Genomic DNA, 27,348 nt, shown 5'->3' on the forward strand with positions numbered 1-27,348 from the left:
ATTAGGTATTTAGTTCATTTACATTTCCAATGCTATACCAAAAGTCCCCCATACCCACCCACCCCCACTCCCATACCCACCCACTCCCCCTTTTTGGCCCTGGCGTTACCCTGTACTGGGGCATATAAAGTTTGCGTGTCCAATGGGCCTCTCTTTCCAGTGATGGCCGACTAGGCCATCTTTTGACACATATGCAGCTAGAGTCAAGAGCTCCGGGATACTGGTTAGTTCATTATGTTGTTCCGCCTATAGGGTTGCAGATCCCTTTAGCTCCTTGGGTACTTTCTCTAGCTCCTCCATTGGGAGCCCTGTGATCCATCCATTAGCTGACTGTGAGCATCCACTTCTGTGTTTGCTAGGCCCCGGCATAGTCTCACAAGAGACAGCTACATCTGGGTCCTTTCGATAAAATCTTGCTAGTGTATGCAATGGTGTCAGCGTTTGGATGCTGATTATGGGGTGGATCCCTGGCTATGGCAGTCTCTACATGGACCATCCTTTCATCTCAGCTCCAAACTTTGTCTCTGTAACTCCTTCCCAGGGTGTTTTGTTCCCACTTCTAAGGAGGGGCATAGTGTCCACACTTCAGTCTTCATTTTTCTTGAGTTTCATGTGATTCTTATCAGGGAAGAAACTTTCCAAATTTTGACTTTTTTATTTGTTTGTTAATTTTGTTAATTTTTAACTAGTATTCAATAGGTATTTGTAACCTAAACTTACAAGTCACCATGAGTTTGTATTTCTGATATTTTTAGAAGATAATATAAAGAAGTTAGGGTTAAATTTGGTTTACTTCTCGTTTGGATGTTTCATAGTAACAAATTGCGTTGTTATAGAATCTCAGAACTTTGCTGTTGAAAAAGAAGACTATTGCTGATGGACACTTGTAGATAAACAGAAGGAAATTAGTATGGTTGTATATAATTTACTTAATCATTGTTAAACATAGTATTATGGGCCCATTCTTTTTTAAAATTTTTAATTAATTTGTTTTTTTCACTCTATATTTTATCTCCCCCATATCCACCCTCCAACTGTTCCACATCCCACACCTCCTCCCATGTTCCTGTCTCCATATGGATGCCTCCCACCCCCACCCCACCTGACCTCTAAGCTCCCTGGGGCCTCCAGTCTCTTTAGGGTTAGGTGCATCATCTCTGAATAAACACAGACCCGGCAGGCCTCTACTGTATGTGTGTTGGGGGCCTTATATCAGCTGGTGTATCCTGTCTGTTTGGTGGTCCAGTATTTGAGATATCTCGGGGGTCCAGATTAATTGAGACTTCTGGTCCTCCTGCAGGATTGCCCTTCTCCTCAGCTTCTTTCAGCCTTCTCTAATTCAATAATAGGGGTCAGATGCTTCTGTCCATTCATTGGCTGCAAATATCTGCCTCTGACTCTTTCAGCTGCTTGTTGGATCTTTTGGAGGGCAGTCATGCTAGGTCCCTTTTTGTGAGCATTCCATAGCCTCAGTAATAGTGTCAGGTCTTGGGACCTCCTCTCGAGCTGGATCCCACTTTGGGCCTGTCGCTGGATCTTCTTTTCTTCAGGCTCCCTTCCATTTCCATCCCTGTAATTCTTTCACACAGGAACAATTATGGGTCAGAGATATGACTGTGGGATGGCAACCCCATCCCTCATTTGATGTCCTGTCTCCCTGCTGGAGGCGGGCTCTATAAGTTCCCTCTCCCTACTGTTGGGCATTTCATCTTGAATCCTGAGAGTCTCTCATCTCTGGTGCTTTTAGGAGGGTGCCCTCAACATATTTCCTGAGGTTGCCTGTTTCCATTTTTTTCTGCTGGCCCTCAGGGCTTCAGTCCTTTTCCCTCACTCAATACTAGATCAGGTTCCCCTCTTCCTCCCTCTCTCCACCCTGTCCACTTTCCCTAGTATGGGCCCACTCTTTATTATTATTATTATTATTATTATTATTATTATATTTTCTTTATTTACATTTCAAATGTTATCCCCTTTCCTAGTTTCCCCTCTGAAAACCCCCTATCCCCACTCCCTCCCCCTGCTTACCAACCCACCTACTCCTGCTTCCTGGCCCTGACATTTCCCTATACTGGGGCATAGAAACTTCACAGGACCAAGGGTCTCTCCTCCCATTGATGACCGACTAGGCCATCCTCTGTTACATATGCAGCTAGAGCCATGAGTCCTACCATGTTTTCTTTGGTTGGTGGTTTAGTCCCAGGGAGTTCTGGTGGTACTGGTTAGTTTATATTGTTGTTCCTCCTATGGGGCTACAAACCCCTTCAGCCCCTTGGATACTTTCTCTAGCTCCTTCATTGGGGACCCTGTGCTCACTCCAATGGATGACTGTGAGCATCCGCTTCTGTATTTGTCAGGCACTGGCAGAACCTCTCAGGAGACAGCTATATCAGGCTCCTGTCAGCAAGGTCTTGTTCGTATCCACAATAGTGTCTGGGTTTGGTGGTTGTATATCGGATGGTTCCTCAGGTGGGACAGTCTCTGGATGGTTATTCCTTCAGTTTCTGCTCCACACTTTGTCTCTGTAAATCCTTCCATGGGTATTTTGTTCCCTGTTCTAAGAAGGATCAAAGTATCCACACTTTGGCCTTCCTTCTTGAGTTTCATGTGGTTTTTGAGAATTGTATCTTGGGTATTCTGAGCTTCTGGGCTAATATCCACTTATCAGTGAGTGCATATCAAGTGAGTTCTTTTGTGATTGGGTTACTTCACTCAGGATGATATCCTCCAGATCCATCCATTTGCCTAAGCATTTTAAACGTTCTTTATTTTTGATAGCTGAGTAGTACTCCATTGTGTAAATGTACCACATTTTCTGTATCCATTCTCTGTTGAGGGACATATGGGTTGTTTCCAGCTTCTGGTTATTATAAATAAGGCTGCTATGAACATAGTGTAACATGTGTCTTTATTACATTTTGGAACATCTTCTTGGTATATGCACAGGAGTGGTATTTCTGGATCCTCTAGTAGTACTATGTCCAATTTTCTGAGGAACTGTCAGACTGATTTCCAGAGTGGTTGTACCAGCCTGCAATCCCACCAGTAATGGAGGAGTGTTCCTCTTTCACCATATCCTCACCAGCATCTACTGTCACCTGAGTTTTTGATCTTAGCCATTCTGACTGGTGTGTGGTAGAATCTCAGGGTTGTTTTGATTTGTATTTCCCTGATGACTAAGAATGTTGTACATTTCTATAGGTGCTTCTCAGCCATTCAGAGAATTCTTTGTTTAGCTCTGTGCCCCATTTTTAATAGGGTTATTTGTTTCTCTGGAGTCTAACTTCTTGAGTTCTTTGTATATATTGGATATTAGCCCTCTATCTGATTTAGGTAAAGATATTTTCCCAATCTGTTGGTTACCTTTTTGTCTTAATGATAGTGTCCTTTGCCTTACAGAAGCTTTGCAATTTTATGAGGTCCCATTTATCAATTCTTGATCTTACAGCACAAGTCATTGGTGTTTTGTTCAGGGGTTTTCCCCCTGTGCCCATGTGTTTGAGGATCTTCCCCACTTTCTTCTCTATAAGTTTCAGTGTCTCTGGTTTTATGTGGAGTTCCTTGATCCACTCAGACTTGAGCATTGGACAAGGAGATTAGAATGGATTGATTCACATTCTTCTACATGCTAACTGCCAGTTAAGCTAGCACCATTTGTTGAAAATGTTGTCTTTTTCTACTGCATGACTTTAGCTCTTTGTTAAAGATCAAGTTACCATAGGTGTGTGGGTTCATTTCTGGGTCTTCAATTTTATTCCATTGATCTACCTGTCACTGTACCAGTACCATGCAGTTTTTATCACAATTGTTCTGTAATACAGCTTGGGGTCAAGGATGGTGATTCCCCCAGAAGTTCCTTTATTGTTGAGAATAGTTTTTGCTATTCCAGGTTTTTTCTTTTTCCAGATAAATTTGCAAATTGCCCTTTCCAACTCTAAGAATTGAGTTCTCCTGCGCTAAGTACCAACACCCCTTCATGATAAAAGTCTTGAACAGATCAGGAATTCAAGGCCCATACCTATACATAGGAAAAGCAATATACAGCACACCCATAGCCAACATTAATCTAAATGGAGAGAAACTTGAAGCAATCCCACTAAAATCAGGGGATAGATAAGGCTGCCCACTCTCTCCCTACCTATTCAATATAGTACTTGAAATCCTAGCCAGAGCAATTAGATAACAACAGGAGATCAAAGGGATACAAAATGGAAAGGAAGAAGTAAAAATATCACTATTTGCTGATGGTATGATAGTATATATAAGTGACCTCAAAAATTCCAGCAGAGGTCCCTTCCCAGAAGGTTGGCACCAGCACCGGGGCACCTTGGTATCGGAGTCTGCGGACACCCCCAAGGTCCCCAGCGGGATCTTAGGACCTCTGGTGAGTGGAACAGAATTTCTGCTCCAATCCAATCTAGCAGGACCTGAGACAGCATTAATTAGGGAAGCAGAAAACCTGGCCTGACCAGGGTCACAAGTCCCTTCTGGTTGGTGCCAGCACCGGGGCATCTTGGGCACAGAGTCTACGGATACCCCCAAGGTCCCCAGAGGACTCTCCATGGGACCTTAGGACCTCTGGTAAGTGGAACACAACTTCTGCCAGGAGGCAGGTGGGAACACCAGATATCTGGGCACCTTCCCTGCAAGAGGAGAGCTTGCCTGCAGAGAGTACTCTGACCACTGAAACTCAGGAGAGAGCTTGTCTCCCAAATCTGCTGATAGAGGCTAACATAATCACCGGAGGAACAAGCTCTAACCAGAGACAACTATAACAACTAACTACAGAGATTACTAGATGGCGAAAGGCAAACATAAGAATCTTACTAACAGAAACCAAGACCACTCACCATCATCAGAACACAGCACTCCCACCCCACCCAGTCCTGGGCACCCCAACACACCCGAAAAACTAGACCCAGATTTAAAAGCATATCTCATGATGATAGTAGAGGACATCAAGAAGGACTTTAATAACTCACTTAAAGAAATAAGGAGAACACTTCTAAAGAGTTACAAGTACTTAAAGAAAAACATGAAAACACAACCAAACAGGTAGAAGTCCTTAAAGAAAAACAGGAAAGCACATTCAAACAAGTGATGGAAATGAACAAAACCATAATAGACCTAAAAAGGGAAGTAGATACAATAAAGAAAACTCAAAGTGAGGTAACATTGGAGGTAGAAACCCTAGGAAAGAAATCTGGAACCATAGATGCAAGCATCAGCAAGAGAATACAAGAGAAGGAAGAGAGAATCTCAGGTTCAGAAGATTCCATAGAGAACAGCGGCACAATAATCAAAGAAAATGCAAAATGCAAAAAGATCCTAACTCAAGACATCCAGGAAATCCAGGAAACAATGAGAAGACCAAACCTACGGATAATAGGAGTTGATGAGAATGAAGATTTTCAACTTAAAGGGCCAGCAAATATTTTCAACAAAATAATAGAAGAAAACTTCCCAAACCTAAAGAAAGAGATGCCCATGAACATACAAGAAGCCTACAGAACTCCAAATAGACTAGACCAGAAAAGAAATTCCTCCCGACACATAATAATCACACAACAAATGCACTAAAGAAAGATCGAATATTAAAAGCAGTAAGGGAAAAAGGTCAAGTAACATATAAAGGAAGGCCTATCAGAATTACACCAGACTTTTCACCAGAGACTATGAAAGCCAGAAGAGCCTGGACAGATGTTATACAGACACTAAGAGAACACACACAAATACCAGCCCAGGCTACTATACCCGGCCAAACTCTCAATTACCATAGATGGAGAAACCAAAGTATTCCACGACAAAACCAAATTCACACATTATCTTTCCACGAATCCAGCCCTTCAAAGGATAATAACAGAAAAAACAAAAACAAAAACTATTACAAGTACGGAAACCACGTCCTGGAAAAAGCAAGAAAGCAATCCTTCAACAAACCAAAAAGAAGACAGCCACAAGAACAGAATGCCAACTCTAACAACAAAAATAATAGGAAGCAACAATTACTTTTCCTTAATATCTCTTAATATCAATGGAGTCAATTCCCCAATAAAAAGACATAGACTAACAGACTGGCTACACAAACAGGATCCAACATTTTGCTGCTTACAGGAAACCCATCTCAAAGAAAAAGACAGACACTACCTTAGAGTGAAAGGCTGGAAATCAATTTTGCAAGCAAATGGTCTGAAGAAACAAGCTGGAGTAGCCATTCTAATATCGAATAAAATTGACTTCCAACCCAAAGTTATCAAAAAAGACAAGGAGGGACACTTCATACTCATCACAGGTAAAATCCTCCAAGAGGAACTCTCAATTCTGAATATCTACGGTCCAAATGCAAGGGCAGCCACATTCATTAAAGACACTTTAGTAAAGCTCAAAGCACAAATTGCAGCTCACACAATAATAGTGGGAGACTTAAACATACCATTTTCATCAATGGACAGATCGTGGAAACAGAAACTAAACAGGGACACAGGGAAACTAACAGAAGTTATGAAACAAATGGACCTAACAGATATCTACAGAACATTTTATCCTAAAACAAAAGGCTATACCTTCTTCTCAGCACCTCATGGTACCTTCTCCAAAATTGACCATATAATTGGTCACAAAACAGACCTCAACATATATAAAAATATTGAAATTGTCCAATGCATCCTATCAGATCATCATGGACTAAGGCTGTTCTTCAATAACAACATAAATAATGGAAAGCCAACCATTCACGTGGAAACTAAACAACACTCTTCTCAATGATACCTTGGTCAAGGAAGGAATAAAGAAAGAAATTAAAGACTTTTTAGAGTTTAATGAAAATGAAGCCACAACATACCCAAACTTATGGGACACTATGAAAGCATTTCTAAGAGGGAAACTCATAGGTCTGAGTGCCTCCAAAAAGAAACTAGAGAGAGCACACACTAGCAGCTTGACAACACACCTAAAAGCTCTAGAACAAAAGAAAGCAAATTCACCCAAGATGGCAGGAAATAATCAAGCTCAGGGGCGAGATCAACCCATTGGAAACAAGAAGAACTATTCAAAGAATTAACCAAACGAGGAGCTGGTTCTTTGAGAAAATCAACAAGATAGATAAACCCTTAACCAGACTCACTAGAGGGCACAGGGACAACATCCTAATTAACAAAATCAGAAATGAAAAGGGAGACATAACAACAGATCCTGAAGAAATCCAAAACACCATCAGATCCTTCTACAAAAGGCTATAGTCAACAAAACTGGAAGACCTGGACGAAATGCGCAAATTTCTAGACAGATACCAGGTACCAAAGTTAAATCAGGATCAAGTTAACGATCTAAACAGTCCCATATCCCCTAAAGAAATAGAAGCAGTCATTAATAGTCTCCCAGCCAAACAAAGCCCAGGACCGGATGGGTTTAATGCAGAGTTCTATCAGATCTTCAAAGAAGATCTAATTCCAGTTCTGCACAAACTATTCCACAAAATAGAAGTAGAAGGTACTCTACCCAACTCATTCTATGAAGCCACAATTACTCTGATACCTAAACCACAGAAAGATCCAAAGATAGAGAACTTCAGTCCAATTTCCCTTATGAATATTGATGCAAAAATATTCAATAGAATTCTCGATCACCGAATTCAGTAACACATTAAAACAATCATCCATCCTGACCAAGTAGGTTTTATTCCAGGGATGCAGGGGTGGTTTAATATATGGAAATCCATCAACGTAATCCATTATATAAACAAACTCAAAGACAAAAACCACATGATCAACTCGTTAGATGAGGACAAAGCATTCGACAAGATCCAATACCCATTCATGATAAAAGTCTTGGAAAGATCAGGAATTCAAGGCCCATACCTAACCATGATAAAAGCAATCTACAGCAAACCAGTAGCCAACATCAAAGTAACTGGTGAGAAGCTGAAAGCAATCCCACCAAAATCAGGGAGTAGACAAGACTGTCCACTCTCTCCCTACCTATTCAACATTGTACTTGAAGTCCTAGCCAGAGCAATTAGACAACAAAAGGAGATCAAGTGGATACAAATTGGAAAGGAAGAAGTCAAAATATCACTTTTTGCAGATGATATGATAGTATATATAAGTGACCCTAAAAATTCCACCAGAGAACTCCTGAACCTGATAAACAGCTTCAATGAAGTAGCTGGATAAAAAATTAACTCAAACAAGTCAATGACCTTTCTGTACACAAAGGATAAACAAGCTGAGAAAGAAATTAGGGACACAACACCCTTCTCAATAGTCACAAATAAAATAAAATACCTTTGGGTGACTCTAACTAAGGAAGTGAAAGATCTGTTTGATAAGAACTTCAAGTCTCTGAAGAAAGAAATTAAAGAAGATCTCAGAAGATGGAAAGATCTCCCATGCTCATGGATTGGCAGGATCAATATAGTAAAAATGGCTATCTTGCCAAAAGCAATCTACAGAGTCAATGCAATCCCCATCAAAATTCCAACTCAATTCTTCAGCGAATTAGAAAGGGCAATCGGCAGATTCATCTGGAATAACAAAAAACATAGGATAGCAAAAACTCTTCTTAACAAAGAACCTCTGGTGGAATCACCATGCCTGACCTAAAGCTGTACTACAGAGCAATTGTGATAAAAACTGCATGGTACTGGTATAGTGACAGACAAGTAGACCAATGGAATAGAATTGAAGACCCAGAAATGAACCCACACATCTATGGTCACTTGATCTTTGACAAGGGAGCAAAAACCATCCAGTGGAAAAAAGACAGCATTTTCAACAAATGGTGTTGGCACAACTGGTGGTTATCATATTGAAGAATGCAAATTGATCCATTCCTATCTCCTTGTACTAAGGTCAAATCTGTGTGGATCAAGGAACTCCACATAAAACCAGAGACAATGAAACTTATAGAGGAGAAAGTGGGGAAAAGCCTCGAAGATATGGACACAGCGGAAAAATTCCTGAATAGAACAGCAATTGCTTGTGTTGTAAGATCGAGAATCGACAAATGAGACCTCTTAAAACTGCAAAGCTTCTGTAAGGAAAAAGACACTGTAAATAAGAAAAAAAGACCACCAACAGATTGGGAAAGGATCTTTACCTATCCTAAATCAGATAGGGGACTAATATCCAATATATATGAAGAACTCAACAAGGTGGACTCCAGAAAATCAAATAACCCCTCTAAAAAATGGGGCTCAGAGCTAAACAAAGAATTCTCACCTGAGGAATACCGAATGGCTGAGAAGCACCTGAAAAAATGTTCAGCATCCTTAATCATCAGGGAAATGCAAATCAAAACAACTCTGTGATTCCATCTCACACCAGTCAGAATGGCTAAGATCAAAAATTCAGGTGACAGCAGATGCTGGGGAGGATGTGAAGAACGAGGAACCCTCCTCCATTGTTGGTGGGATTGCAAGCTTGTACAACCACTCTGGAAATCAGTCTGGCGGTTCCTCAGAAAATTGGACATAGTACTACCAGAGGATCCAGCAATACCTCTCCTGGGCATATATCCATTAGATGTTCCAACTGGTAAGAAAGACACATGCTCCACTATGTTCATAGCATCCTTATTTATAATAGCCAGAAGCTGGAAAGAACCCAGATGCCCCTCAACAGAGGAATGGATACAAAGAATGTGGTACATTTACACAATGGAGTACTACTCAGTTATTAAAAAGAATGAATTAATGAAATTCCTAGGCAAATGGATGGACCTGGAGGGCATCATCCTGAGTGAGGTAACCCAATCACGAAGGAACTCACACAATATGTACTCACTGATAAGTGGATATTAGCCCAGAAACTTAGGATACCCAAGATATAAGATACAATTTGCTAAACGCATGAAACTCAAGAAGAAAGAAGACCAAAATGTGGACACTTTGCCCCTTCTTAGAATTGGGAACAAAACACCCATGGAAGGAGTTACAGAGACAAAGTTTGGATCTGTGACGAAAGGATGGACCATCTAGAGACTGCCATATCCGGGGATCCATCCCATAATCAGCTTCCAAACACTGACACCATTGCACACACCAGCAAGATTTTGCTGAAAGAACCCAGATATAGCTCTCTCTTGTGAGACTATGTCGGGGCCTAGCAAACACAGAAGTGGATGCTCACAGTCAGCTATTGGATGGATCACAGGGCCCCTAATGGAGGAGCTAGAGAAAGTACCCAAGGAGCTAAAGGGATCTGCAACCCTATAGGTGGAAGAACAATATGAACTAACCAGTACCCCTGGAGCTCTTGACTCTAGCTGCATATGTATCAAAAGATGGCCTAGTCAGCCATCACTGGAAAGAGAGGCCCATTGGTTGTGCAAACTTTATATGCCTCAGTACAGGGGAACGCCAGGGCCAAGAAGTGGGAGTGGGTGGGTAGATGAGTGGGGGCGGGGGTATGGGTGACTTTTGGGATAGCATTGGAAATGTATATGAGGAAAATACCTAATAAAAAAATTAAAAGATTCCAGCAGAGAACTCCTAAACCTGATAGACAATTTTAGCAAAGTAGGTGGATATAAAATTAACTCAAAGAAATCAGTAGCCTTTCTCTATAAAAAGGGTAAATATGGTGAGAAAGAAATTAGTGAAACAATACCCTTCAACATAGTCAAAAATAATATAAAATACCTTGGTGTTTCTCTAACTAAACAAGTGAAAGTTCTCTATGATAAAAAGTTCAAGTCTCTGAAGAAAGAATTTGAAGACGTTCTCAGAAGATGGAAAGATCTCCCATGCTCATGGATTGACAGAATTAATATAGTAAAAGTGGCCATCTTGCAGAATGCAATCTTCAGATTCAATGCAATCCCCATCAAATTTCCAATTCAATTCTTTACAAAGTATGGTCCATTCTTAAGGGTTAGTAATTATCTTGTGATTATAGGGTTGTTTGTACAAACTGGTGTACGTTTGCATTTTCTTGCAGAAAGAAAGTTATACTCAGATCTTCAGGTAATAATAATGGTTTGCTTTTTATTGCTCTGTTTTATGTTTTGATTATTTTTGAAGTCTTCGATAGTTACCAGTAAATAGTTCTCAAAAACATTGTACCAATGTAGGTTCCTACCAGGAAGTGTGGTAGGTTATTATCCATTTTATGAGCACCTGCTTAATATTTTGCCTATTTAATAGGTGAAAAATTCCTTGTTTTCATTTTTGGCAATCATTTTAATTGTCCATGGATTAAGCTTCAGGTCTTGATTGGCATTTGATGTGTTGCTTTCCAATGTTTCTAAGCACATTTGAATCTATTGGAACTCTTACTGACCCTGGTTTTTCCAGTGAGTTGCTAAAGATCTTAGCCGAACAGTCAAAGAGAAACCAAAGCTTCCTCCTCATGACTGCCGAAGGTTAACTCTCATGTATACAGGACAGGATATGAATAAGATTCTGTTCTTAGCTCTAAGGAATTTTTTATTTAAGGTTTTTGGAAAAGGAAAATTATATGTATGACCCTCCACTTCCATTGTTGTGTAATGAACAAATATAAAAGTTATATCCAAATATAATTGTTAAATTATTTGATCAGTAATTGCTTCTATATGTTGTTTATAGTGAGATTTCTAAATAGTATGTATTATAGAGTGTATAAAGTACATTACATACATTGTATATTTTAGTTCAATAATAACTCTAGGAGATGAATTAGTGTGCTAGTTTTGACTTAAAAATAATCACATATTAAATATATAAAATGAACATCCTGGAGTATTATAACTTAATTTCACTCTGACTATAGATTCTGTGCTTTCTGTTGTCCTATTGCTTGTTAACTTGCACTGTAAGAAAAACATGGAGCAAATATCTTTAACATTCTTTGCAACACTTGAGGCCATGACCAGTTACAAAGTCCATTGAATTGCAGTGTTTTTGTTTATAAACAGTAGTAATTCTATTTATGTAGTTTATGCCTTGATATGATACCATGTGGTAAGCAAACAAATGAACATCGGTACACCAGCATATCATGTCTTCCAGTGATTTTTCTATCCCATCTATAGATGTGATTAAAACATTAACAAGTTAATAACATGTGGATATCTATTCAACAAATGTTTATTGAACACTACATCTGTATTGATTACTGTGCTAAACTAGTAAAACAGAATGCAAGACACAATTTAATAGAGTTGTCAATGCAAATTTTTTCATGTAACTATACTGATTTCACTTTCTTAAATAGTGTCAAGAGAAAGGGAGGTTATCAGGAGAACGCACAACTGAGGACACTATCTAACCCAGAAGACTTGACTTGATATTTGACAGTGATGAGCAGGTAGAGTTGGAGGTACCACTTAGGGATATTGAGGAACGAAGAGAAAGCAGGTTAGGAAGGTCAGTGGTGTGTGTGCTGTGTGGAGAGTGTATAAAGCAGACCTCCCAGGAAGGCAATTGATGTGTTTTTGCTTCGTTCACGGAGTCATCTATGACTCGTTTCAGTTAAATCGCTGATGCTTAGTCCAGTCTTGGAACTCGTACTTTGACTCTCTTTCAATCCAGTTTTGAGACACAGAAGAAAAAAATTTTAAGGAACAAAACATGTTTTGTTCTACAGTCACCTAAAGTAGCAGACTTGTTTTAAAAGGGCTTTGATTAGTTACAAATTTAAACCTATGCACAAGACAGTTATTTAGATATTTTTATTAGAAATGTTGTTAATCATGAAGCTAAGTCAAAAGTAAGAATCTTAAAAATATGTGATTCTAATTGTAAAAATTGACCATTTTAAGATGAAACTTATCAAGTTATGATCAGAGGCCTAAAAATGCAAAGCATGTTGGGTTTCTTCTGATTGACATAAAGCGAATAGACATATCTAAATTCCTGCATTTTACAATTTAGAGGTGCGTTCCTTTACTGAAATATCTGTGGTTAAGTCACTGGGTGATAGTTTTTCTGCTCATCAGTAGAGAGTGGCTTATTTATAGTAAGTTTTGTATATGTGCTTATGACTAGGCAAATATATAGAAAATCAAGGGGGAGCACACAAAATGGACAAAGTGAAGGCTTGCATTTCAAATACTTTTAAAATAATCTGTGTACTCATTAGAGTTTCAGTTTCCATCCTCTGAAAAATGGTAGAAGAAATAATATGTGTAATTTTTTTATGGATAATAAAAACATTTGGAAATCCCTTACAAACTGAAAATATACTTTATGAATATATATGTGTGTATGTTTGATAAATAGATTGATGGTCACCAATAATCAAAATAAGGGCCCTCTTAGTTTAGGTCGAGCCTGTAACTGAACAACTTAGAAAGATGGCCCCATAGGTAGAAAACCAGTGTTTTATCTGACACATAGTCAGTCTTAGAGAATGGGTGCTTATAGGAGGGTATTCTGAGATGATGGTTGGAATCTTCAGGAAATAGCCACTAATTAAAGTGCTGTGAATGCCATGACTGAAATTAGTTAAGAATGAGTGATAAAATATCTCTGATTATGGTTATTTTTTAATTTATGGGAAAGATTTTATGTAATATGTGCTATTTAGTTGAATTTTAATTGAGATAGTAAGAATATTTTTTCTGTAATTACATAACCCACTATATAGTCACCATATATGGGCTTTAGAAAGATTCCAGAATGAAAATTATTCACTTCTTTTTAAAAATAATTTTAGACATCTTAAATAAGAAATTAATATGACCAAGTGCAGAGTTTCTAAATGTGCTGCGCCGTAGAAGTACAGGATAAAGATGTAGGTGGTAGGAGCTGTTGTCTGTCATATTTTTATTGCTTCATGATTCTGAAAGGAGATCAGAGCACTTATTTTTAGTGTTTTGGTCCTATGCAGTAGCTCGAAGAGATACATTCTGTGGCTGGAGTCATTCATTTTCCAAAGGAGAAAGAGGCTGGGAAAATGCATAATTTCTCTTCTTTTCCAGTAGCAACATTGAGAAGATACCTTGTCCCATTTTTATTACTTGTGAGATTTTTATTGCTGGCAGCCAGATGTGCAGAAAGTCCTGACGACAGCATATATTCATTGCGTGTTTTTAATAGGCTTAGAGAGATATGGGTAGAGTGCTTGAAAGCAGCCCAGCCTCACACTTCAGCGGGGAATGCCCAGAAAGCTCACTGCTGTTTAGAATTCTTGCTACAGTCAGGAGAAAGCCGAAAGCTGCACGAGGACTGAATCTTCTACGACTGAATTAGAAGAATAATGACTGTACAATTAGCTACCAACCTCTGCTCATTTAAGCACAGTTTTTACAGAGCTCAGGAGAAATATGGAACTTGATTGGCATGTTTTTATTTGATGGTGTCTGCAAATAGATGACTTTTAAAGACAGGTGGTAAGGAAAAATAAGAGGAGGAAAAAAAAAGAAGGAAAATGCAATTTGAGACGTTGCGCCAGGTCTGCAATTCTGTTTTATCTCATTTCCATGGGGTTTTTTCATCCCCACCAAATATTTTACAGAATGAGCTTTTTGGACAAACGCTGAACAATGCAAGGTAAGTAAAGCTAAACTATATTTTTTCTAATATTATTTTCAGGGCAGTAATCTTGTATGTCTATGACATTGTTTGCCTTGATGTATTAGTCATATATGGGTGCCTTTTAAAAAAAATCAAATACAGCTTTTTACATAGCTTTCTAAATTTGATTTTAAGAAGGAAAATCTCTTTATTTTTTAGGGCTTATAAGGCTTATTAAATGTAAGTAGATTGACCTCTGAAACACAATACAGATATCAGGCTATTTCACTATCTCTTTCCTAATAAATAAAATGATTAACTTAAAATGCCTGATAAATGTTTTCCCTGCAATCATGGTAGTGATTGTACTGCATATATAAGCATGGGACTGTATAATCATGTGTGATTTGTTGGAAAATGTGAATTAGCAATCATGCATGCTCTTGTAAAACATGCGGAAGATGATTTCATGGCTAAGACATTTCTCTATGCAGGGCAGATCAATAATCACTCTTAAATAAGCTGTACTGTGAAACTGCAGGCAATGCTTTGTTTTAGGTCGGCTACTTTTGGGAGGATTTTTTATTATAAATCTCTATTGCTCTTTCAGCTGATCTCCTTTTTGTCGTGAAGGTTGTTCAGTTATGAACATATGTTCTGGATGGTTTGTGTGGCTTACACTAACGGAGGTATCTTCCTGAAGAGAGCTTTAAAATGCAGTTTTAATACTAGGTTCCTTCCTTATTCAAGTTGTTCAGTTTTGAGAATCTCTCCTGTTTTATTCCAAAATAAAAAAGAAATACCACCCCACTTAAGCAAAATATACACGGGAAGGGCTGAGACAGATACTCTGATAATACAATAATGCCCTAAAATTTTCTAGAAACTGGCAAGAGACTAATAGTGCTTAGAAGACTGGGTGGTTTTGTTGGTCTACTCCTTTTAGGATCTCTGTGTACTGTGAGATAGCCTATTGTAGAGATAAAAATAAAAGCCCCATTATACAATATGTATCTTAGCATGACAGGCAGGTGAAAAGGAGGCCCTTAAAATTTATTGCCATTTAGGATTTTTCTTGGTGGCAAATACATTTATGACCTTTTCTTTGTATATGGAGGGTTTTTTTTTCTCTCTCAGTGAATGGACTATTTTTTCTTTTTTTACTTTCAGACTGACCTAAGGCGTGACCGTATATGAAATGCTATAATAGGCTCTTAATATTTTAAGACATTGGTTTTTTTTTTAAATTTAGGAGCATATCCCTTTAATTCAATGTAAAATTATATATATATTGTGCTATTTTAAAATAAAAGTTATGTGGCTTTCTTCAAACTTCCAGGATCAGGCTGCCAGAGTTTATAAATGAGTATACTTTTTTCTCCTCTTTCTATTGTTTTTGTTTTTGATATCAGAAGTTGCTGTGTGCCTCAGTATATGCTCACTGTAGAAACTGTGTGACAGTAGCGTAGTGAGGCACAGGTTTCAGTGAGTGCTGGCACCGTATCCCCGGGGCTGCCATTGCTCTGGCCTCAAGTTTGGTTTGTTGTTGACATGCTTTTAACTCCAGTGCTCTTATTAAATTATGGTATTTTATTTTGGTACAATTAAAATATAAGTTGTGAAATTTCTAGTGCTTCCACAAACCAATCTTGTTTAATTTTCTCTGAAAATACTAATAAATAATGAATTTATTCTGCTTTAGAAAACAAATTGTGTCTTTATATGTTCCTAATTCTTATTCTTAAAACTAACATGTGGCATTATTTTACAAATTGCTCTACTAATCTTCAGAAATAATCAACAACTTGATTTACTTTTATGATCAAGCAAAAGCATTTATGTTGATAGTTATTTTAAAAGTATGAAGAATGTAAAATAAGTATATGAATTCCCAGTTTATGTTAACACATTAAAAAATTTGGTTATGTTTTGTGTTCAGATTTAGATAAATGGATCATTGAATTTTTTTTTTTTTATTCTTCTTAAATACTAGTGCCTGGTCAAACACATTACAGTTAATGTTGGAGCAAAACCAAAACCCATATATTATGGAAATTTCATTCTTCAAAAACTTCCTAGGAGGAGGAGCTGAACTGTCACTGGAAGGCGCAGTCTCACAGTGAGTCTCCTACTGGTCTGGATGCCAGTGGTTGGAGACTCTCAGTTACATAATTTTCTTCAGTTTTGCCTGTTATGTGAGTAGTAATAACATCTAGTTTAGATCAGTTGGATGGATTAGTCAGTATTTATTCTGAGATGTTGACTATAGTTACTGAAGGGACCGAAAAATAACCTGGTAGATTTGGCTATGTAATTTTACTCTAAGTAGCTTTTTAGGAGAAATTACTAGAATACTGTTCATCACACATGGAAAAATCCATTGTTAAAGGGTAACCTATTCAGCAGTTTTGAAATGAAGACCTTCCCTAGGCAACCAATCTTAGTTTTAAATGTGTAACTGAACTTTCTTTTCAGGGTTTTGGTGTCAAGGAAGCTAATTTCTATGCCATGTTAGCAATAAAAGATTAAGAGCTGAAAATCTCTTTTCAGGTGCTCTGTAAACTTTGCTACGTTCAACTTTTCAAAGAAGGAAAGATTTTATGTATGCTAGCAATGTGGTGCACATCATAAGTCATAGAACTAAAGATTAATATGGATTGCTAAACTGTTTCTATTAACTTATGAACAGATACTCAGTAAGGAAAATTATTAAATTATTTACACTAGGTTTTTTTTTTGGAGACCACATAGTGTGACTATAATGTTTCAGGCTGAAAGTTTTTAGTTTGCTCTCCCTTTTTTATGGTCCTTCAGTACCATTTTGGAATATAAAGGAGGTGGAAGGTTATACTCTGTTCTTCTGCAGCTAAGGTGAAACAGCTTATTGTCCAGTGGTGAAAACAAAATGCCTGGATCCTAGTAAATCCACTGGATAGGTTCTGATGAAATGCCACTTTAAATTCTTGTTTCCCACTCTTCTCATTGTAAGCTCATTTTCCCTCAAATTAAATTATTTAGCCAGGACACACAGATAATTACCTATATCACCAGTAAACAAGTCCTCAAGTACTGATTTCATCATGAAATCTAATTTGTAATTTTTGTGATCCTGGCTTTGCAAGCAAAGTTAAATATGTTTGGACTCTAGAAACTGTCTATGCAGAGGGCACTGCATCGAGTTAACAGTTGCTTTTGACAGCATTTAAATGAACATAATAGCAATTGCTTGTTTGTAAGAGTATACTTAATAGTCTGTAATTTTTTCTCTTTGTTAGTTTTTAGCATTGTCACACACTGAAGAAATCTGTGTTTTTCTTTAAATGCAATTACTTTTTGGTCTTTAAATGTGTGAGAGATTGTTGTTCCATCTGACCACACAGGAGCACAATAAAACTGGAATGTTTTCAGAAAATAAACTATAAATTTTTTCTCTTTCTCATACATGTGTACAGTGGGATATGCAGAATTTCATTATTAAAACTAAGAGTAAAAATAACTTCTTAGAGGTAAGGACTATCATCTTTGTTGGCATTTCTGATGGTAAGTGCAGGAACTGCGTGGTTTAGTTTGCCTGGAGGAGACCTACCTTATGCCTAATGTCCTCCCTTGATTACTATTAATGCTACTTTTTCCTCTCAGAACTGTTGAGTTGGTAGTAATAGTACCACTACTCTTCAAAAATGAATTATAAATCCTAAATCTACCCAATGCAAATATGTTATTTTTATTGAAACCTTACAAAAATTCTAAACATCAATATTTTATATAAAGAGCATGATTTTACAAAATAAATGCTTGTTTAGGCCAGTAGTTCTTTTGGTCAGAAGTACCTAATCCTTTACAGAGCATTTACTATTGCTTTGGTTTATTATGAAACCACTAATTTGTGTTTATAAATTTTGGCGCAGGTATTTGTTATTCATGCCTACACATTAATGATCACTCTGACACTGAGAGAGAAGCATGTTTTCTTTTCAGAGCCCAAAGGTTACAGTCGGTACACGTGTGCATTGTTTGAGGTTGGCATGATCACATCATAAATTTTCACTTTGGGAATGTATTTCCTGGACTGTTTATATTAGGAAACTAAAGAATTAAATTCACCATGAAATCTGTCACTTTTTGTGATCCTGGCTTTGAAAGCAAAATGAAATATATTTGGATTCTATAGACTCTCTCTCTCTATTACAACATATACTACATCAAGTTGTCAGTTGACACAATTTATGTGTATATTTAAACTTTATTAAGTATATATGTAATCATTATTATAGTCATGGATGGTTATCTTTATAATTATTTGTGTTTGATATCTGAGAAAAATAGTTTGATACAGATATGCATTATCACTGACATTTTTACTAGAACATTTATTATGATTCTTGATTACCTTATTTAACACAGATGCTTATATTTATAATGGTTGTATTTAAGTGGTTTTTTTCAATGAACTAACTTTTAAAAAGCAACTACTCTAGTTGGTAATTGATAGGCTAATACTAATGATAATTTTTCTTATCCACCCTTCATATGATAAACAATCTCAAAAAGTTAAGCTAATTATTAGTAGCTTTTCAAATGTTGATGCTATTTGTCACGTAATAAGTAAAGCACCCATTTTTTGGTCTGCTGTAGTCCTCCAAGCTGTCTACCTAACCAGTTGTGAATTACTCACCAAAGCTTATGCCCTCAGGAAACTCAGTCCTTGAAGACATATACAATTTGAATTTTGATTTGAAAGTTTGAGAAACTCCGTGTTCCTAAAACTTGGGTGAACATTTCTTCCGGATGTTTACAGTTGCATGGCTACAAATGTGGGCATGTTTTACTTCTGTCCAGTACTTCTGAGGGCACAGGTTTCCAGCGAGGATGCTTTCTTTACAAGTGTAACTCAGACCATCTCTGCTTTAGAATTGAGGCACGAGAATCGTGTTAGGAATAGGAAATACAGTTTGAAACTTTTCTAGTTACCACTGTCATATTACTTCTAAGCAAAGTCAAGCCTTCGATTTACTTATATTCATTTAAACTTCATCTTCTGTATGACTGTGAAATGTTAAAGATGTAATTAGTGGAAAATGGCAAGGGAGGTTCCATGTTTAAATAAAGATAGATTTATCCTTGACTTTCTGTTGCATATTGTAGCTTTATGTTTGGGTAATGTTGACTTCTGTTCTTGCTTAGGCTCTGCTACTTACGGTTGGGTATGTGCTTACTAGTAAAACCAACATAAATGTTATAGAAAAGACCACATTTTATGTAATTATAATTAAACATTGTGTGTATTACATGCTCATATTTCCCTTTATTGCTACATATCATTCCATCTCATGAACATACCAAGCTCTTACACAAATCTATAGTCTGGACAGATATGTTTATGAATTTATTAATTGGAATTTGTAGGTTGTCAGGCAATTATATAGTAAGCTGTATAATGATAGACCATTTTATAAAATTTGAGTTTCTGTGGTTCCACACGCTGTCTTAAGTACTTTCCACATTTCTGTGATAAACATACTTTGGCCAAAGCCACTTAGCGGAAGGGTTTTCTTGGATCATAGTCCAATGGTTATGTGGTCTGTCCTGGTGAGGAAGGAATGGTGACAAGAGCAGAGGCTTCCGGAGCACCTTGTGTCTGCACTTGGAAAGCCGAGGAAGAGAACAAGATACCAGCCAGTCTGTAAAACCCCAGGCTCTCCCAGCATGACCCCATCTCTAAGAGATTTCACAAACAGCACTGTTAGCTGCGGACCAAGTGTTCAAAAACTCAAGTCTGTGGGGAACATTTCACATTCAACCCACAGAATGCTTCTAACTTACTGGGCACATGTTATTCAACAGGGTATATTATTACAATTTTGACTTTGAAGGAGAGTCCTTCTCGATGTTAGTTAGGCTAAGCTTGGTCATTTTAATGGGATTTAGTTTGCCCATTGGATAACCACGTGAGCAACTGTCCCTGCGCATATTGCTCACGTATATATGCTTCTTTGTGGGTTATATGCGCTCCCTTTTCTCAGCTTTTATTCTCTGTGGGCTATTTTAAAATATTTGCCAAATCCTAAGTAAAAAACTATATTGTTTATCTTTTATTAGATTGAATTTTAGATTCTCAGATTTGATGACCCATGTAATTTTGTTTCTGTAATGTGAGAGGTGGAAATGAGATAGTTTTCCAGATGTATGGATAGTGTCCTCCTATGGGCTGTTGTAAAGACTTAAGACCGTGCCTCCTATTGGATTGCTCTGAGTAAAGCCAACATGTAGAAAATGAAATTGTTGTATACATGTGGTTCTATTTCTGAACTACTTCTTCTGGTCCATTGGTTTACCTGTTTGTTTTATGTAGCTCTCTAGTCTTTCTAGTAAACTCAGAGTTAGTCGGTATGTCTTATACCATTATTTTTCTCATAATTCGTATCTTTGTACATGCACATTTGTGTGTAACTCAGTCCCTCCAGCACCCTGCCTTACACAGTTGTTTAGACCTCTCCCTACACAGCTTGTCTACTTTCATGTCATATATATCCATATATCATTTAAATCTATATTCCTCGAATGAGAAGAAGCTGGTAATATTTTTTTTTCTCAGTCTGGGTTATTTTGATTAACATGATGCCACATCCCCAATCCAGTTCCATAGATCTCCCTGAAAATACTATATTTTTATTCTTTTGGATGAAATGAAGTACCATTGTAGAGCTATCTCAAGTTTTCATTCCATTATGTACCCTTTAAACTGAGTGTGCGTGCACCCCCTTGTGTGTGAATGCGGTTGCTCAGGTGAGGCAGCTGTCTTTTGGAGGTCAGGAAAACCTTGGATGTTGGTTCTTCCACCTTGTTTGAGACAATGTCATTGTTTGCTAAAATGTATTCCAGGGTAGCTGTCTCAGAATTCTCCTGTTTCTGCTTCCCATCTCACTGTAGAAGCAGTGAGATTATAGACATGCTGCTTTTGTGTAGGTTATGGGGATTCAAAGTCAGGTCCTCAGGTTTGAGTGGAAAGTGCTTTATCTAATAAACTGTCTCCCCATGTTTTCTTTCTTTCTTCATTTCTTGACAGCCGTGTAGATAGATTTCACATATTGGCTATTGTGAATTGTGCAAGGAATGCTTAGATGTGCAGGTATCTATATAGTACACTGACATATTCTTTGAGAGAATATTCCTAGAAGTGGTGTTGTTGAATAGTTATACTTTTAGGAGGTTGTATGTGTGTCTACTGTGTGTGAGTGTGTTCACATGGAGGCCAGAAGTTGATGTTGAGTTTCTTCCTCAATTGTAAGAAAGAATCTCTCTTTGAACTTGGACTCTGATTTGACTCTCCTGGCTGGCCTGCTGGCCTCCTCCTGTGTCTGAGGCCCACAGAAACAAGCACATAGCTGACTCAGCCAACCTTCTGCCATTGAACGTTTCCAAAAAATTTTGGTCCCAACTGGCGATAGGCATTCAGTTTTACTATTTTACATGTGGGTATCTAGTTTCCCTGTTATCATTTGTTGAAGTGGTTTTATTTATATTGATGTGTAGTTTTGGCAGCTTTATTGAAAATCAAGATTATTTCAGCTGTGTGGGTTTATTTTGGGGTCTTTTTTTCTGCTTATATATCTGTTTTTGTTCCAGTCCATTCACAAGTCTGAGTTCTTACTAAGACTCTGTAACATAATTTTAAATCAGGTATTGTCATATTTCTAAGATTGTTCTTACATAGTCTTGATCTTGTATCTGTTGGCCCTATAAAATTCACTTGTGAGTTGTAACAGTTCTGTAGATTGGTTATATTTTGTACATAAAATCATTTGAAGCAATAGGAGACCACTTTTAGTTCTTAGTCAATATTTATTTTTTCTCTGTCTCACAACCAAAGTGTTGAAAAGTTTGCACTAATGGTAGTGTCCCTACATTTGACTTCAAATATTTTTTGAGGATTTTCTTACAACATAAATACCATGAATTGACTTCTATCAGGTAATACAGTGAGTGTCTGAAATTGTCAAGTCAGAATAACTAAATACTAAAACCTCTATGTATGATTTTAAATATATTTGAGGATTTGATTAAAATATAAATATCATGATATTGTGTGGCCAGATATTTTATTTTCAAGTTTAGGGTTTGTTGGGTAAGTGGTCTTCACAGTTTCTGATGTATAAGTAACTACACCATTAGCAGAAGTGGCACTTTATTGTTATTTTGTATTCAGTGTGTCTTCTTGACTGTTTCCAAAGTTTGTTCTTAATCTCTTGCTTATAGTAGGTTTATTTTAACATACCTACACATGATTTTTGTTGTGCTTACAGTGTTTGGATTTGTGAATATATTTCTGTTCTCTCTCTCTCTCTCTCTCTCTCTCTCTCTCTCTCTCTCTCTCTCGGCTTCTATGCAAACCTTTATCTTTGAGTTTTAGTTTTTAATTTTTGTTTTTTACCTTCCTTTGATTGTCTAGGTACTTCTGTAGAACTTTTGTAGATTATCTTATAGGTTTATGTAATTTTTCAGATGAGTGCCTGTTTAGTTTGAGTTGATCTTTTGTTATTGTTTTGTTTTATTTATTTTTGTTTTTGTTTTTTCAAGACAGGGTTTTCCCTTGTAGCCCTGGCTATCTTGGAACTCAGATCAGGCTGTCCTCAAACTCACAGAGATCTGCCTGCCTCTGCCTCCTGAGTGCTAGGATGAAAGGTATGTGCCACTGCCACCACCCAGCTTTTTTTAATTTTTTTTAACTGAAAAAAAATATTGTTTCCATACAATATATTCTTATTGTGGTTTCCCTTTCCTCAAATCTTCAAAGATCTTCCCCATCTCCTCACATACCTTTCTCTCTCTCTGAAAAATAAATTTACAATTGAGTTATTTTATTTATTTACGATCAACAGGATTAAAAAAAAAGCTTAGTGAATTTTTAATTTCAGATATTGCAGTCTTTTCTTAAAATTACCATTTTTATTCTTTTTAACAGTTACTACTTCTGTTTTGAAATTTCTTTTCTTTTTATTCTTTATGAACCTCTAATCTTTATTTCTTTGAATATTGTTGATACAGTCACTTGAATCATCATTTTCTGCTAATTTTAATATCCAGGTCATATATCAATCATTTTTACTGGTGACTTGTTAATGTATTAATGATTTTTTTGAATTAAATTTGTACATATGGGACTGTATTTTGCACATGAAACTATTCTGTCTGTTTTCCTGGATTATGGTTCAATCCAGAATGCTGAACTTTTCCTCAAAGTGTGTTTTCCTTGAGGAGATGATAGCTGAAATGTTATTTTAATTTAATCTGATTTATAAACAAATGTCTATTAGAAAAAATGAAAAGAAAACGCCGGGAATACCAATTTGTTATATTCTAATGAGATGTGCTTCCAATTCAGTGGTTTTCTTTTCTTTCTTTTTCATTTGTTTTCTTTTTCTTTTTGGGTCAATGTCTCAGACATCACAGACTAGATTTAAATTCTCTCTGCATTTGAATATGGATTTGATTCCATATTCACCTAGGGCTTTGTATGCACTTGGAAAGCATGCTATCAGCTGCACTACATCCCAGCCCTTCAAAAGTATTCTGTGCAGGAGTTTTAAAGGAAATTTCATGATTTTTATAATTAGAATGAGTAGGCTAAAGATGAAATTCTAGTTTTTAGAACAATGTGTGTGCTAAAAATATAGCTATCTGTAATTATGAACAGTCTTTAGAAATTTTTTAATTCCCACACCATGTTTTTTGCAATCTATCTCTTTTTTTAATCTGTTTTTTTTAAAAATCTATCTCTCTTTTTTTTTTTTGGTAATCTCAACATTGTTTTTTTGGTGTGTACTTCTGTGGTACTTCAATTTCAAAATGAAGTGTGGGGCTCATAAGAATAGGAATGCTGTATTTTCTAGAAAAACTGAACAGCTTGTTCTAAGAACTATTTACACAAAATGTAAATTGAAGATGAAAATACATTTGAAGCTTGAAGCAATGTGTGCTTTAAAGAATATTATCACATTCCCCATGAAGCACACCCAGCAGAGGAAATACTTGTGTATATTTTTACTCTTGGCATTGTAACAAATACCTGGAGGAACTGCTCCAACCAAATGAAGACTGCTTGATTACGTAATGCAAATATTACTTAGAATTCTTTATTTGCTTATGCATCATACAATTTTTTTCTACTTAGTTTTTCATGTTGATTAATGCAAAGATTATCTCATAATATATTACACATTTATTATTGATTCATTTTCTATATTATAAAGAGATTACAAATTTAATGAGCTAGGAATGTATTTATTGTCTTTCAGTTTTATAATAAGAAGCCCGGTTGGACTCAGCTGAATTCAAAGTATAGAGTTGCCATCAGAAAGTTTCTGGGAAGAATTTTCTAACTTTCCTCTGATAGTTGGCAGCATTTAGTTGTTCTCAGTGCCAAATGAAGTCCCTGTTTCTTTAGAGGTTGGTGGTACAGGGGTATTACTTAGCTTTAGAGGTCTCTTGTATTTGACCTATGGTTTCTTCCCTTTTCAAAGACATTAATGAATGGCACCTCCAGTCCTCTTGTTTGAAATATATTTTTTTTTATTTCTTTTTCTGCTACTAACAAGAAAGTACTTTGTACTGTTCAAGGAATCCTGTGATTGAGTTGGACCAACTCAAGTTATGCTTCATTTGATTAAACCAGAGTCAATTGATTAATAACCTTAAAACACATGTTAAATTTTTATTTCAATCAAATGACACAATGCAGTCTTAAATATGACGCATTTTATGATAGGGTGGAAATTTAGGATGGGAGGTAAAACACTGACAGAATTTTTTTTACCAAACAGCATAAGAAGAAATATTTAAATTGAAATAAAAAAGATTGCTACCATAATATAAATAAATACTAATTGGATGCTTAGACTAATGGATTACAATATTATGTTTACTTCCAATTCTGTATGTTTAAGTTCAATAAAATGGTTTAATATCTGTTGCGGTAAATCTCCCCAACCCCAAAATGCCCCAGCAATGAAAACACAACACAGCTAATATGATTACATTTTGTGCGCCTAGATTGGGCAGATCTACCGCTATACAACCATCTTCTCCATCTATGAGACCCCTTAGAACTTGCAGTTTCTCCAGGCCATGTGCTTCTGCTCCGCTTTTCTTCTTCTTCTTCTTCCTCCTCTCCTTCCTCTCCCTCTTCCATTTTCTCTTTCTTCTCTCCCCCATCTTCTGCTCCACCTTCCCTTTTATCTGACCAAGCATCAGCTTTCCTTTATTTTACAAATTAAGGTGGGAAGCAGGTTTACAGGAAATCACCTGAGTGCTGACTCATTCCTCATTCACATGAAACCCTTCACAGGAGAATGGAATTAACATCAAATATAATTAGCCCCAGGGCTATCCACAACAAATGTTTGTTTTGTATTCTTCTTTTTTTTTTTTTTTTTATTCTGGATAACAATCCTTCAAAACATAATTTTTACTATCATTTCTATTATGCTTACCTTAACTTAGCAATTTAAAATTAGCAGGTAATAATTTTATATACTAGTTTTCAGTAGCATTAGGTAAGTTCACTTGAAAGCTATCTAATTAGAGTTTGACTTGATTAGTATCTTACAGGAAAATTTTTGTGTTTTTATTAAACTTTTTCTTCTGGTGTTTTTTGTTTTTTGTTTTGTTTGTTTGTTTTGTTTTGTTTTTTGAGAAGATTTGTCTGTGTAGTCTTGGCCATCCTGGAACTCAATCTGTAGACCAGACTGACCTCAAACTCATGGAGATTTCCCTATTTTTGCCTCCCCAGTGCTGGTATTAAAGACATTCACTTTCACTGCCTGGCTAGACTTTTAATTAAAATTACTCCTCCACTTGATATGTGCTATCTCAACAATTGTAGAAATTTACTATTTAGAAGAGACTTTAAGTATAACTGTTTAAAAATGTTGTCTGTTTTAATTCATATATATTGCATATTATATGTTTGTTGATATATAAATGTAGAGATTTAAACTAGTATGTGTAAGCACAGTCACCATGAGTTATAATTTAGAATTCTAGTGTTTGTCCAAGGCGCAGGAGTATAGTGGTATAACAAAAGAGGAAGCCAAATAAAATGTTCCCCTCTTTATGTCTAGTAGCATTATATATTTCTCCTGCTTGTTTCAAGAAGGTCAGACTTCCTGTTAGCAAGTTTGGTTGTTTTGTTTGGGGATGTTAGTGTAGTTGCTTATCTTCTGTACCCAAGTCTCTTTCTTTTTATTACCTAACCACTGCCACATATATTTTGCATTCTATTTTATGTCTTCTCAAAAGCTATATATTTTTATAGGTTATTTGTGTATGTATTATGTGTATATTTTCATGTGGGAGTATGTACATGCATGTTGTATGTGTGTGTCTGCATGTGTCCATGTTGGCCAGAGGCCAATATTTGGTTTCTTTTTTGATCTTTGTCCATCTTATTTTTTGAGAAAGTATGTCTTATAACTTGGAGCTCCCAGTTCAGCTAAACTAGCGGAAATGGAGGTTCCATGGATCTGCGTGTGTCTGCTCACAGTGCTCTATTTCAGGTACCTACCAGTGCATATGGCTCTCATTGGGCTGTGGGGACCCAAACTAGGTCCTTAGGCTTGCCCAGCCCTTGCTTTCTCTCTAACCAAGCCTTCTCTCTAGCTCCTGTCCTTTGCTTTTTTTTTTTTTTAAAAAAAACTGAAACCTTTTCTTTCATACAGTATGTTCTGAGCATGGTGTCCTCTGCTCCCCAGCTCCTTCCAGATCCTTTTCTGTCACTGCTCTACAGGTGGTGCAACCTGGGATAATGGAGCTGATAAATGAAGGAGGCAGACAAAAGTCTCATCCAATAGCCAATATTATTCACAGCGCCAGAATATTTATACTGTAGGATTAAAAATGGTCACAGGAGTAAAGTT

At 36.7% G+C, this 27,348-nt stretch overlaps 1 protein-coding gene across 52 annotated transcripts in view; it reads left to right on the forward strand.

The window, feature by feature from the left end:
• Rims2 (regulating synaptic membrane exocytosis 2) overlaps positions 1-27,348 on the forward strand; it is a 486,087-nt gene that overhangs the window by 179,488 nt on the left and 279,251 nt on the right. For 5 of the 52 annotated variants that reach the window (XM_030248298.1, XM_030248300.1, XM_030248293.1 and 2 more), the window contains exon 1: positions 11,769-14,470. The exons of 26 other annotated variants lie outside the window; for them this stretch is intronic. In XM_030248298.1, coding sequence (XP_030104158.1) covers positions 14,349-14,470 — 122 coding nt within the window. In that variant the 5' untranslated portion in view covers positions 11,769-14,348. Of the gene's footprint in view, positions 1-11,763; positions 14,471-27,348 lie in introns of those variants that run through there. 21 more of the 52 variants (XM_017316387.2, XM_030248301.1, XM_017316404.2 and 18 more) reach the window with 13 other exon arrangements.

This window comes from Mus musculus, chromosome 15 (assembly GCF_000001635.26).
Source record: "Mus musculus strain C57BL/6J chromosome 15, GRCm38.p6 C57BL/6J".
Classification (NCBI taxonomy): domain Eukaryota; kingdom Metazoa; phylum Chordata; class Mammalia; order Rodentia; family Muridae; genus Mus; species Mus musculus.